Source organism: Prenolepis imparis, unplaced genomic scaffold (assembly GCF_030444845.1).
Source record: "Prenolepis imparis isolate NDT839.2.m4 unplaced genomic scaffold, iyPreImpa1.0 SCAF_6, whole genome shotgun sequence".
Classification (NCBI taxonomy): Eukaryota; Metazoa; Arthropoda; class Insecta; order Hymenoptera; family Formicidae; genus Prenolepis; species Prenolepis imparis.
The window spans coordinates 12,219,376-12,234,240 of NW_028141164.1; the positions used below are offsets into that span (position 1 = coordinate 12,219,376).

Here is a 14,865-nt window from a genome sequence, read left to right on the forward strand (position 1 = left end):
GATAAAAGAATTTCAAACTTACATCGATTCACATATAGAATGAAATGCACTTATACTACAGGAGGTAAATACATTACAGAGAGAGTTTGAAGGAAAGACGAAAAAACCTGTTAGTATATTTTTATTGGAATTTTGTTTTATAGAAAATTTATAGATGTTATAATTTTCGATCGCGATATTATACAATTTCATGAATTAGTCTTTGGTATTTTGACAATTAATATTTTTATATTATATATTCGTTAAAGTTACAAAATTTATTAAAATTAATTAAAATTAAAATAATATTAAATATATTAAAATAAAATTAAAATAATATTTATTCAAAATATTGTGTGATGGAAAAATAAAAAAAAAAAAATAAATTGTACATCTATGATTATAACATATAAAAACACAAAAGTTCAGTTTTGGTAAGATCTTGGATATGATAGAATTAATATTATAGAGCAAAATTATGTGAAAAAATATGTAATTGATAATGGCATCTTCCTATTGTGTAATTGCATGATACGACTTGTTATTTTTCTTTTTGTAATTAAAAACAGGTGATAGCCATAAATTAATAAAGAAAATGTATTTTAATAAAATATTTTAGAAAATATTTAACAACCGTAATAAAAATGTCACATAGAGAGAAAATATTTTCTTCATATATTTTCATTTATATTTACTTCTCTCTGTTCCTTATTAATTTTCAATTTACTATAATCTTTTTTTATCGAAATCCCATTCTCTCCTTTTCTTCTTTTCTTTTTCGCTTTTTTTATAAATATAATTGTCGAAAATTGTATAATATATTATTATTAAAATATATTATATTATATTATATATTATATTATATTATTATATATTATATATACATATATATATAATGTATAATATATAATATAAAATAATATATAATATAATATAATATAATATAATATATAATATCATATAAAATATATAATATAATATAGTATAATACAATATAATATAATGTAATATAATATAATATAATACAGATTATATATGTATAAAATAAATTGATCTGTAAACAGTTATATACGAGAGATTCAGCATCTGGACGAAAATTAACCTACATAAAAAATGTATCGGAGAAAATAAATGCGCGGGGATATATCGGGACCACCGGGTGGCAGGAGTGGGCCCAGACGCCTGGGCCCGACACGCCTGGTCCCGTTGACAGTCAGTCGGTTGCTCGGTCTTAGCGCGGATGAGCCCAGAGCAGCCGCCGGGAATGTAATTTCGTGGGCATCGGTGAGCATCGGTGGCGCGATTATGCTTTCACGCTATCATAGGATATTCTTCGTCCTCTTATGCGTCGGTCTTACGGTGGCTGGAGCATCGTTTTCGTCGGCGAGAAGCTGCGTCCGATGCACCCTGAATAGCGTCTTGGTGCTCTCCTTCACGCCGAGGATCACGCATCAATGGTCGCTCTTGGGGCTGAATCTCTGGTCGAATAAAGCTGTATCTAACGAGCTACTTGAACGGGACTCGACTCGATTTTCCAGGGGTGAGTTGAACGAAATCAACGTGGAGCTTTGCTGGAGTACTCGTAAAGTGTGAGGAGATTCAAAAGGGAAATATTTTTCGGAAAAAGAGAGAGAGAAAGAGCTCTCGAGGAAGAGTGTAATTAAAAAATATACGTGGGATGCTGCTATCGGATTGCGACGATGAAGATGTAAAGTTACAATTTCTTAAGCCGAAGAAAATTGAACAAGAGCACCAGTGTTAGCATTTTTAGTTTGGCTTTTATTTTCTTGTTTACTCGAGAGAAACGTAAAAAATAGATGCTTTTCTTTGCGATCTTTATGTACGATCCTGTAAACTTTGTATAAAAATCAGTATAACAAATTGTATAAAATCGTTCGACAAATATTATTACTGTCAAGTCACTCGTTCATTCCTTCAATCATGTTAATTCGCTCTTTTAAGAAGATCATTGGTATAATTGATTATCTTCTGAATTTATGAGAATTAATTATGTTTGAAAAAAATGAATGACCTTCGTCGAAAGGATAAAATTCGTCGAGGATTTTCTTGAAAAGTTATCTTCGTGGAAAAGAACAGAATCGTAAATAATTTTATCATTTTATCAAAAATTCATATTTGCAGATTTATCGAGAGAGAAAAAGAGTAATCCATTTATTTATTTTGCATGCTTGAAATTAATTTATATAGTAAGCAAAAAAGAAAAAAGGGACAAAAAGTGGCACTATCGAATAGAATCTGAATAAACAATTATCTATCAATCTATTTATCGATTGTACACGCTTGAAATTAATTTATATAGTAAGTAAAAAAAAAAATGACATTTTATCGAGCAGGTTATCTGAACGAACAAGAATCAATCTTTTTTTACTAGGACTCGTTTCGCTTGCAGTGCTCAACTTCTTTCCCGTTCCAGTGGAAGAGGAATGCCTGTCCGAGGACAAACGTCGCCAGGGAACGTGTATGAACACATACGAGTGTCGCATCCAGCGAGGTGTATCCCACGGACCGTGTGCCCTCGGATTCGGCGTGTGCTGCATATGTGAGTTACTCAGTGTTGGCTGTTATCTAAATAAAATTATATAGATGATCATCTAGATGAAATTTTGGCATCATCTTATCTTTATATAGAAAATAAAAATATGTACTATCTATATCTGCATCAAATATGAAGAAAAGTGTTACAAGTCTTTACTAAACTATCTAGACGAATGTTCAGATAATTTGATTTAGAGTCATGGCACATAAAAATACTTAAGTAGAACTGAAGCAGTAAGCGATAAAAATTTATAAATAAAAGTATATGAATATATTTTTAAATATCCCTTTTATAATTTACACTTTTTGTTATAACTGTGTTTACATAAGCGGCCTTAAAAATAATATTACCTGGAAGTTATCTAGATGAATCGCCATATAATTTTATCTTTTATATCTAGATATATTTAAAACAAAATCAAAATCTTATCTAAGATGAATTTACATATTTTCATCTCACATTTATCTAGCTAATTTTAAAATCATATAAGAATAACACTGGAGTAATATCCCCGTATCATTCATTCGATATATACGAGCTCGAGTTATATCCGTCATTATAGAAGCGATATCGTGAAATTTCCTCCGAGCGGGAGCGTCGATCCGTTTCGAGAGGAGGATAATCTGAATATCTTCTCGATACACGCGATACGTTGTAGGTATCTTCAAATGTATGTGTAATTTTTTTCCCATCTACTAGTAGAAAATCTGATCCCCTGAATACGTATTTATGCGTCTCGTGTTGGCTATTTAAATAAGCTGATCGCATCATTTAAGTTACTCCAAAATAAAGTAAGGTATATTTTTAATTAGAGATGGTATACATACAAGATGTAAAAAATATATATGAAGCTCATCATCAGATTCTCTGGTCAATTTGGAGACAATATTTCCTCAGCGAAAATGTCGAGGAAGGTCATCTTCATTTTTTGCATGTTTCCAATTTTTGTCATCATATATCTTTGCAATTAAGCCTTAAATTAAAATTCTATTAAAATAAACTACCTAAAATTAACTGAAGAATGTAGTTTTGTTAATATTTTAACTCTACAAAATTTAGCTTGAAAAGTTCTTCTTTTTTAATCATTTGTAACTTGAAAATTATTGGTGCCTCGATATTTTCATTGATTGTGAGGAAAAATTGTCTCCAAATTGGCTAGAAAATTCGATGGTGTGCTCCATGTATATATATATATATATATATATACATATATGTATAAAAAAATATACATATATATGTATATAGATATCTTTAGGGTCTAAACGATGTGACTTTCGGAATCGATGCCAAATCGATCAATGAGCTCCTTCTCGATTTAACGGTATCGGGAGGTAATTCCGAGATCTCTTAAGCGGCACACGCTCTCCTCGATAGCGTGAAAGGGAGCACTCGAAGAAAGAAGGCGAGGAGGAGGAACGGTATACGAGAGCTCGCACACGACGAGGAAGAACTTGAAGGCCGAGTTATACAGTTACTTAATTGCCTTTCGGCGCGGTCACCGAGAATCGCGTATGGGGTCCAACTCCTACGTCTTGTTTACTTTCGAAACTCACGAATGTCATCCGGCACGGCTGAGCATAGATATTTTCCGTTTTTAAACAAGTTTTAGATTCACACTAATATATAATATAATATTTATATATCATTATTTTTATAATATATATTTTTATATGTTTTATTCATTTTATGGTGCATAAAAGTATATATTAATATTATTATTTATAATATTTAATAAAAATATATATTATATGACATATATATAATATATATATATTTTTTAATATATTAATATATGTTATATAATAAATATTTTTATTATTATATATAAGAATAATGATATATATTATATATTAATTCTTAGGGTTTTTTTTATAAATCACAAGGCATTATATTATTATTGACATTATATTAACATTTGAGATTTTAATCGTGAAGTTTTAGATGTAAAGCAGTTCTGCGTGGAAATTCCGAGAAATTTCTTCGCGAATTTGAAGATGCTTTTCTCTCAAAGACAAAGCGCAATAGCATTTAGCAGCTCTTTAATTTTTAACGATAAATTTCTTGAGAATTTAAACTCAATATTATAAAATCCATTTAAAGTTTTCGGTGAAAAGTGAACATCTTTTTAATCTAAAATTTAATTAGTCATAAAGTGCTTTAATTTTCGAGATATTAGACTTGATAATTTTGCAATTAACCACTGCATTAAATTCAAGAAATGAGTGACTTCAAAATTTATGAAATAATGTACCACTTATGTGCATTAATGAAGCATTTAATGCGAGAGGATATTTTGTAGACGTATATATATAAAAATGAAAACGAATTTAGCGAATCTTACTGAAGCAATTTAATTAAATTACATATTTACAAAAATATTTCGTTATATGAATTTCTTTGAAGAAATATTTTTTCAATTAAATAAAAGTAACAGTTTTTTATAAGAATGCGCGCGCTCTCTTTCAGGTATATATGCTGATTGTGAAATTCTTGTCAAAAAATAAGAATGAAAATTTAGCGAATCGTTTTTATTTTCCAACAATTTAATTAATTTACAAAAGATATTTCGTTATATGCGATTAACAATGAATTTTTTAAATGAATTTATGAATATTTTAAAGAGATATCTTTTTTAATTAAACAAAAGTGACAATATTTTTTATAAAATTTCCTCCTTTTCAAGTTTGTTTCGTGAAAATTTTATGAAGGAAGTAGATAGGAATTTCCGCTTTATAATTTATACCGTTTTCTGAAAATTTCCAAGTCTCTCGTCTCGAGCGCGGAAGAAGCTTCTCATACCTACAACCACGGCTTTTTGCGACCGTTCCGTTTCGTCCAATTGCTCCTCGTAGCCTTTTATCCGGTCTGCATCCATTCGCTCTTTCCGCCACGGTGTATGACTCTGTCGAAAACAGGGCCATACCGTACGTACGGATTCTTGACCGATTTCCCGAACACCTTACTTCCTTATTCCAGTGCGCCTGCATTCTCGACGCATCTCTCGGTGCATGTCCGAGTTTCGCTATCGCGAACGCGTTATCTCGCAATATGGTTTATTAATATAATAATTTCGAGATGCAATATATATGTGGAGAAAAGAGATGCGGTGTGCATACTATATATATAAATTTAAAAGAGCTCTATAACACGAACAAAACAAATTTCTAATGCTTTTATACGATCACAGATGCGTGGACGTGACCTTTAGCTATAAATAACCATCGTTGCTTTTACGAGATTAGAACGACGATTATATAATGAGCGACGAAGAACGATAGAAAAGAAAATGTATATCTTATTTATAGACGCGGATCTCTTTGTATAAACTTATAATCGTATATCGCGTCATTTTATTTAAAAAATTCTGCTAATTCACGGCTAATATTTTTATCTTATCTTTTTATTTATTTCTTATTTCTTCAGGATTTATAATTTCTGTTTTGTGTTATCAAAATATTTAATTAATTTATTGAATATTTAATTTTGTTATCAAAATATTTAATTTAAATATTTCAAGATTTTTTGCGACATGCAAATATAAGCAAAGATATCAAACGCAAATTTGTCGAATGTAATAATTATCTTATCTTATTTATTTATTTCTTATTTCTTCAAGACTTGTAATTTGCGTTTTGCGTTATCAAAATATTTAATTAATTTTATTATGTTATCAAAATATTTAATTTAAATATTTCAAGATTTTTTTGCGACATGCAAATATAAGCAAAGATATCAAACGCAAATTTGTCGAATGTAATAATTATCTTATCTTATTTATTTATTTCTTATTTCTTCAAGACTTGTAATTTGCGTTTTGCATTATCAAAATATTTAATTAATTTTATTGAATATTTAATTTTGTTATCAAAATATTTAATTTAAATATTTCAAGATTTTCAAGATTTTTGCGACATGCAAATATAAGCAAAGATATCAAACGCAAATTTATCGAATGTAATAATTATCTTATCTTATTTATTTATTTCTTATTTCTTCAAGACTTGTAATTTGCGTTTTGCGTTATCAAAATATTTAATTTAAATATTTCAAGATTTTTTGCGACATGCAAATATAAGCAAAGATATCAAACGCAAATTTGTCGAATGTAATAATTATCTTATCTTATTTCTTCAAGACTTGTAATTTGCGTTTTGCGTTATCAAAATATTTAATTAATTTATTGAATATTTAATTTTGTTGTCAAAATATTTAATTTAAATATTTCAAGGTTTTTGACGAATATAAGCAAAGATATCAAATGCAAATTTGTCGAATGTAATAATAATAATTGTCAGAATTAAAGTCGAAATTTCATGTACATCCGAGGACATATCTAAATAGAATCTTGGATATTCTGCGGACGCAAGCACGATATATATACAAATGTGCCGTGTTTCGAATCAAAAGCTATCTCTTTTTTTTCGTACTCCTTTCACTGAATCGTTGAATGCAACGCGCGACATCAGACGCTCATACATTTTTTATACTGTGTCCACCAAGTGTGTTGCCGTCCTCTTTCTCTAAGGGAAGTAAAAAAGATCTACATGCAAAGGCGGTAAACCGCTTCTTCCTAACCGGAGCGGTGGGCTATTGAATAGCGTCCCGAGATTCTAAAATGGTCACTGAATACCTGAATGAGAACTCGTTATCGAAGCCGGAGGCTGTTCGCTAGAATATCGCACGATGACGCTTACGGCGGATAGTTCGCGAAAGTGTTGGAATGTCTGGCATTCGCCGTTTAATCCGTCTACAGATATTGTGAAGTTCGATCAAGAAATTTCGACGGGAATAACTAACGGTAATTACATGATAATTTGCGTGAAACTTCTGAGTCGAAGGTTGTTTTTTAAATTATAATCCGCATAAAATTAAAAACATTGCAATTTAGGAAAATTGTTTCGCGAACAAATTATTATTAATAATTATAATTATAAATTATTATTAATTATTTAACACACAGTATGTAAGGAAAGCGATAAAGCTGTGCATTGAGTATTTTTTTTAGAAAAGTTAGCATCAAACTTACGAATGTCTGATTTTTTTTATATAGATCACAATCCTTCAAAATTGTATGATTTTTTTATATAGATTAATCCGCATAAAATTAATTGCAACTTAAGAAAATTGTTTCGCGAGAAAATTATTATAATTGACACAGTATGTAAGAAAAGTGATAAAGCGAAAGCTTGCATTAAATATTTCTTTTAAAGAAGTATCAAATTCGCGGGTGTCTGATATTTTTTATATATAGATTAAAATTGATATTTATCGCATAAAATTGTATATCTACATTTGCATTTGAATTTTTTTTATACAGCCAGATAAATTAATTTCAGAAAATTATTTTAGAGGCAAATTATTATTACAATTAATGTATAGTATATAAAAGAAGCAGAAGCTTGGATATTTCTTTGTTAGAGAAGCAACTCTCAAATATCTCATTTGTTTTATATAGATCAATTTATATATTTAAATCGATACTTATTGATTTGTATTTATATATATCTGAATTTGAGTTTTTTTATACAGATAGATTAATTCGCATAAAATTAATTGAAATTTCGGAAAATTATTATAACTGACCCACAATATATAAGAGAAGTTTGCATTGGATATTTCTTAGAAAAGTTAGCATCGAACTTGGATGTCTGTCTTTTATTTGATACATAAATCAATCCGCGTAAAAATCGATTAGTTTCAGAAAACTATTTCGGAAGAATTATTAACGCACAGAATACATGAATGAAGCAACAAAGTAATAACTTGTACTGGGTATGTCTTCGCGAAGTTTAACTCTGCATGAAACTCAGGTGTCCGATTTCCCACTTAACTTTCGAAGGCTAACAGCGTCGTTATATCGGTAACTTCAATATTGGACGCGCGCCAATTTATTATTCGCGTATCGACGCAATCCTATATTAATCTCCCGTAATAATCTCGAGGAAGAAATAAATGCGACGCGATAAATCGCGTTTTATTCATTTTTCTGTCGACGTAAAAAATAAAGAAAAAAAAATAGGCGCATAATTCCTTCGTGGGAAGCGGAGTCGCGATTGAAGCGATATGTCTCTAATGTCTAATTAAATATTTCGAAGCGCACCAGGGCACCACCGCAAACCTCTGTGTGTCCTATACTAGTTAACTGTGTCGGTCAATTAATGTGGTTTTCAGTCACGGCAAGCTGCGACAACGAGGTACAGAATAATCTGACCTACGTGACCAGTCCTGGTTTTCCCAACCTCATCGACCGGCCTATGAACTGCACTGTGGTTGTACGAAAGATCGATACGGAGGTCAGCCAGTTGAGGATCGACTTTGTCCATTTTAACATTGTAAGTTTCAGGGATATCTCTTTATTATTATTATCGGCGGCGTTATCCATCGACGTTAACCAATCGCGAACGTCGATTTCCTCCCCTGAGCGCTTATTTAATGTGCAATCTAATATTCCGCAAGTTGCCAAGACAATGTCGACGCTAACACGACACGCGCTGTTAATGAAACACTTTTCTTCTAGAAACCGCAATAATGCTTACTTCTTATATTGGGAAATCGATAGTCAAGTTGTTGCTTTTGTACGAAGGAGAGATACCTCTCTTCATCGATTTATTTTATATAAATACATTAGTGTATATAGTACAATTCTCCAAAAAAGTACCTGTCCCTTTAATAAGTAGATTCTTTCATTAATTTTTTGAAGACGATTTTTCTTTAGAGAAAGTATTGAGAAAGATTATTATTTCTTACAATTTTTTTTCTATTTATTTTAGCCTAACTAAGTCTCAAATTAATTAAAATTCTATTAAAGTAAATTTTATTTGAAATTAACTGAAGAATATATATTGTGAAAAAAAATATGTATAATTTAGAAACCGATATTCAGTTGTATTTGTATAAAGGAAAAATGCCTCTCTTCATCGATTTATTTTATATAAATACATTAGTGTATATAATACAATCCTCCAAAAAAGTACCTGTCCCTTTAATAAGTAGATTCTTTCATTAATTTTTTGAAGACGATTTTTCTTTAGAGAAAGTATTGAGGAAGATTATTATTTCTTACAATTTTTTTTCTATTTGTTTTAGCCCATAACTAAGTCTCAAAATAATTAAAATTCTATTAAAGTAAATTTTATTTGAAATTAACTGAAGAATATATATTGTGAAAAAAATATGTATAATTTAGAAACAGATATTTAGTTGCATTTATACAAAGGAAAAATGCCTCTCTTCATCGATTTATTTTATATAAATATATTAGTGTATATAGTACAAACCTCCAAAAAAGTACCTGTCCCTTTAATAAGTAGATTCTTTCATTAATTTTTTGAAGACGATTTTTCTTTAGAGAAAGTATTGAGGAAGATTATTATTTCTTACAATTTTTTTTCTATTTGTTTTAGCCTAACTAAGTCTCAAATTAATTAAAATTCTATTAAAGTAAATTTTATTTGAAATTAACTGAAGAATATATATTGTGAAAAAAAAGATGTATAATTTAGAAACAGATATTTAGTTGCATTTATACAAAGGAAAAATGCTTCTCTTCATCGATTTATTTTATATAAATATATTAGTGTATATAGTACAATCCTCCAAAAAAATACCTGTCCCTTTAATAAGTAGATTCTTTCATTAATTTTTTGAAGACGATTTTTCTTTAGAGAAAGTATTGAGGAAGATTATTATTTCTTACAATTTTTTTTCTATTTGTTTTAGCCTAACTAAGTCTCAAATTAATTAAAATTCTATTAAAGTAAATTTTATTTGAAATTAACTGAAGAATATATATTGTGAAAAAAAATATGTATAATTTAGAAACCGATATTCAGTTGTATTTGTATAAAGGAAAAATGCCTCTCTTCATCGATTTATTTTATATATAAATACATTATTGTATATAGTATCCTCCAAAAACCCATCGGATATCTCTTAGTTGATTCTCTGATTAACTTTTAGAGGTGATTTTTTTTTTTTTAAATGTCGAGAAAGATTATTATTTTTTACAAGTTCTTCTTTTGTTTCATTCTATATAACTAATAACTAACAATAAGTCTCAATTCTATCAAAGTAAATTCTATCTGAAATTAACTGAAGAATGTATACTGTAAAAAGAAAATGTAAAATTACATGAACATAAAATATACAATAAATAATGGAAATTGTATACATTTCTATTATTATGTATTTCTATTTTTATTGTGTAATTTTATACTTTTATTATTCCTTACAATTTTGTAATATTTTTACATTGTAGTTTTCTTTTGACTTTCGACTTAACACAAAGTTCAGTTTGCGAAGAGCTTTTCTTTTCCAATCGCCTTTAAAACCCGAGAATTATTGACGCTTCGATATTTTTGCTAAGGAAAAATCATCTTTAAATTGGAGCCTGCTATTAAAAGACATCTGACTCTGGAACACTGTGCACACAATCTTATTGTAAATAAATTAGAGAGAAAGGAAGAGAGAAAGAGAGAGAGGGGGGGGGAAGAAAGAATGCATTATATAAAACAATTTCAGGGCCAACCAAATGCAATGACTGGTGTATGTGACGGAGATGTCATGGTGATTAATAATGGCAGAAGATCTTTCGAGTTGTGCGGATGGAATAGTGGACAACATGGTAAGAACTTATCTTTATTGTCTTTATAAAATCTGTACCTTTCTCTTCGCAATAAAATCCATCCAAAATATATCCATATTCGCGATATTTAAATATAGAATGCACTGTTCCAGCTCTAACACTGTATCAAAAGTTATTATTTTTTACAAGTTCTTCAATTTGTTTTATCTTATAACTAAGTCTCATGAAAATTCTATTAAATGTCATCTGAAATTAACTAAAGAATGTATAATGTAAAAATAAAAAAATATGCAAAAAATATTCTATGAATATAAAATTAAACAATAAATAATGGAAATTTTATATATTTCTGTTATTACATATTTCTATTTTTTATCATATAATTTTATATTTATTATTAATATATCAAATGATCAAAATAATAAACATTTTTTTATATTTTGATTATTTTGTGTCAAAATAATTAAAACAATCTAAACAATCAAAACGATCAAAATGATCCAAACAATCAAAATAATTAAAACGATTAAGACGATGAAAATGATTAAAATGATTAAATAATCAAAATGATCAAAATAATCAAGTGATCAAAATAATCGAAATGATCGAATTGATCAAAATAATCATTTAAATACATATACATATACATCTAACATATAAATAAATTATAAATTTTAACAGTGTACGTGGACGCGAGCGAAAGCAATAATTAAAACAATCTAAACAATCGAAACGATCAAAATGATCCAAACAATCAAAATAATTAAAACGATTAAGACGGTGAAAATGATTAAAATGATTAAATAATCAAAATGATCAAAATGATCAAATTGATCAAAATAATCATTTAAATACATATACATATACATCTAACATATAAATAAATCACAAATTTACCAGTGTACGTGGACGCGAGCGAAGGCAACGAACCGATCACTTTGAACTTCCGGCTGCCAAGCGGTCTGCAGTCACGAATGTGGGAGATGCGCGTGACGCAATTGGGTTTCGAGCAACGCGCTCCGGTCGGGTGTCTCCAGTATTTTCGCTCGTTGAACGGCACCCTGAGGACGTTCAATTATCTGCCGAACGGCAGATACCTCGCCGGACACGATCACCTATTGTGCGTGCGTCAGGAGAGAGACATGTGCGGTATCGCTTATCAGCCGTGCGCCCGAGACTCTTTTCGAATAGGACCCGGCCGATCCAACGCGACGAACGTCGCGATGACTTCCGTCACGTCTGCCAACGGAAACGTCTCCTCCACTTCCGCCGCTATCGATAATCTAAATAGCGTCGCGAATTCTTCCAACGTGGACGTCGTCGAAGGCTCGGGAGCGGGATCGCCCGAGCAGGAGATGATCCCTACTACTGGTACCTTATCTCCGACGTTTCCTCTTGTGAGACGATGCCGGGACAGAATACTTATCCCCTGCGATTTCGAGGAATTTATCACGGTAAGTCGCGCGTTTTAATTTCATATTATTTGTCACTTGCAAATCAATATCAACTCATTCTATTTTTTTGTTTGTAATAATAAATTGAAAAGGCTCTGATATATAAATACGAAATTAGGTGAAAAGGGCTAATAAAAGTGCCAGGCGCAGATATAATAAAATAATAAGAGAGGAATTTGAAAACAAAGCTGCGCTTAATATCTAAAAAATACGAATTTAATTTATATATATTTATATTATATGAATTTAATTTGATTTATATTATTAATATTATTATTATTTTGACAAAATAGTTAGAGAGGAATTTAAAAACAAGTTTGTTGCTGTTAATATCTGCGTCTAGATTTTTCTTATCTGATTTTGTATTTTTTTTTTTCTTTTTAACTCTTCTGTCAATGCAGAATTTTTCATCTTTTCATTAATGTATGAGTATCCAGATTCCAGATACCACCTACGGGTTTTTGACACATAGCACTGCTACAATTTCTTAATAGCAGCTGCTGAACATACTTTCTCGTTATATTTTAGAAGGTTTCCGAATACAAAGACCCTTTGTATTTTGTTTTGAACGGAGAAAAAAATCCCGACATATTTTTAACATTTTAAGTTGCTTTGGGTATTCACGTTCTCGTTCATTAACAGAAGGATTAATTATAGTCATCTGTATGTAGCATAATAAATAGGGAAGATTTAAACAAAAAGAGAAGAAATTAAATTAAATTAAATTAATTTATTATAATTAATTTAATTAATTTATTAAGTTAATTTATTATCAATTAAATTAAATCAATTTACTAATTTAAATTAAATTAAATTATTAAATCAAGCTTACATATAATATAAATTGAATTAAGTTTATATATATATAAATTAAATTAAATCAAGTCATTAACAATTATTAGCGTAACACAAAATAATCGCGCAGGACATCTGAATATAAATTCAAATTTCAATTGCGATGGAAATTCAATCCTCGAGAACGCGTTCGAGTTCGATGAAATAAAATATTAGGAGAGCCGGCTGCTTTTCAAGAAAGACCGCATCTCGTTTATCAGACCGCAGCGGAAAAAAAGTGTATCTGTTCCAGCCGGGAAACAACGTGGCGGGTGTCTGCAATCTGGAGCATTGCGGCAACTCGCTTTGCAGAGAGGACGAGCTCGACGCGGAGGGTAACTGCCGCGTGGAGACCTGGACTACGCCCTTCCGCATAAGGGTGGCTTTCGGTCCCGGTAGCGACGCGGAAGGCACATTGGCGGACAACGCCGGCATGTGCCTTACCTATCAGCAGTTAGCCTGCGTAGCTTGAGAAGCCGCGGCACTTAATAATTAATTGCCACTCTCCTTGGGGGAGAGTGAGAGCAACGCGCGCACGACCTACAACAAGTGTGCGGAAGCAATATCCGCCCTCCAAGAGGAGGAGGGGCAGACAATATCGACTCTGTATTGCTCATAAATTGTTTCCGCAGCATATCGCGCGATATCGCTTCCAAGATCCGTAAATATCGGGAAAAGATCCCGGATCCTCGGAATAAAGGGGATTTGATTTTTCCATCCCCCGTTTTGGGGTTCGTGTTATACAGAATGATTCTAAATAAATGCGAAAAAATTTTTGAAGATAATTCTTTGTTGAAAATTAAAGGGGATCTTCCATATAAACATATGTTCCTATATATTCCTTCCTCCAAAAGGAGAGGTGAAAATTAGTTTTTCATTTTTTTTCTCCAATTTTCGACAAATTAAAAAAATGAAATTTAATGAACATTTTGTGTTTTGCTTGCTTTATTTCGTTCTAAAATTCAACTTCTCGTAATTCGAAATCTATGCCATTTAGCACCGTGTTATGCATGATAATGTATTGTATTTTTTTCTTGGAAACTCTCTGTATTAATTAAAACAAAAGAATAAAAGAAATAAGATTTCTAAAGAAATCAAGCTTTCTAATGCATATTTCTAGATGACATTCCGGCTCGTTCAAAAGTTGTAATAAAAAATTGAATAGAGATTGCTAGTTTTACCCCATTATATTAAAAAAATATTAATAAGTATTCTGTTTTACTATGGAAAATAAAATTACTATTTACAATGAAAAATGTTTATCAAATTTCATTTTTTTAACTTGTCCAAAATTTGAGAAAGAAAAATAAAAACCTAATTTTTACCTCCTCCTTTGAAGGAGAGTAATTCCTCAGGGAGGGACATATGATAGAAATATGTGTTTATACGAGAGACCTTCTTTAATTTTCGGCAAAGAATCATCTTCTAAAATTCATCGCACTTATTTAGAATAACTC

At 30.2% G+C, this 14,865-nt stretch overlaps 1 protein-coding gene across 2 annotated transcripts; it reads left to right on the forward strand.

Moving 5' to 3' along the window:
* Positions 1-1,065: 1,065 nt before the first annotated feature.
* LOC145936916 (uncharacterized) lies at positions 1,066-14,861 on the forward strand. 2 transcript variants are annotated; one of them, XM_083039571.1, is made up of 6 exons: positions 1,066-1,519; positions 2,390-2,539; positions 8,708-8,868; positions 11,057-11,159; positions 12,021-12,574; positions 13,662-14,861. In XM_083039571.1, the coding sequence occupies exons 1-6, from the start codon at positions 1,111-1,113 to the stop codon at positions 13,878-13,880; spliced, it is 1,596 nt and encodes a 531-aa protein (XP_082895697.1). In that variant the 5' UTR covers positions 1,066-1,110; the 3' UTR covers positions 13,881-14,861. The 2 variants fall into 2 exon arrangements, with proteins under 2 accessions (XP_082895697.1, XP_082895698.1); XM_083039572.1 differs by having other exon boundaries at positions 2,414-2,539.
* The last annotated feature ends 4 nt before the right edge of the window (positions 14,862-14,865 follow it).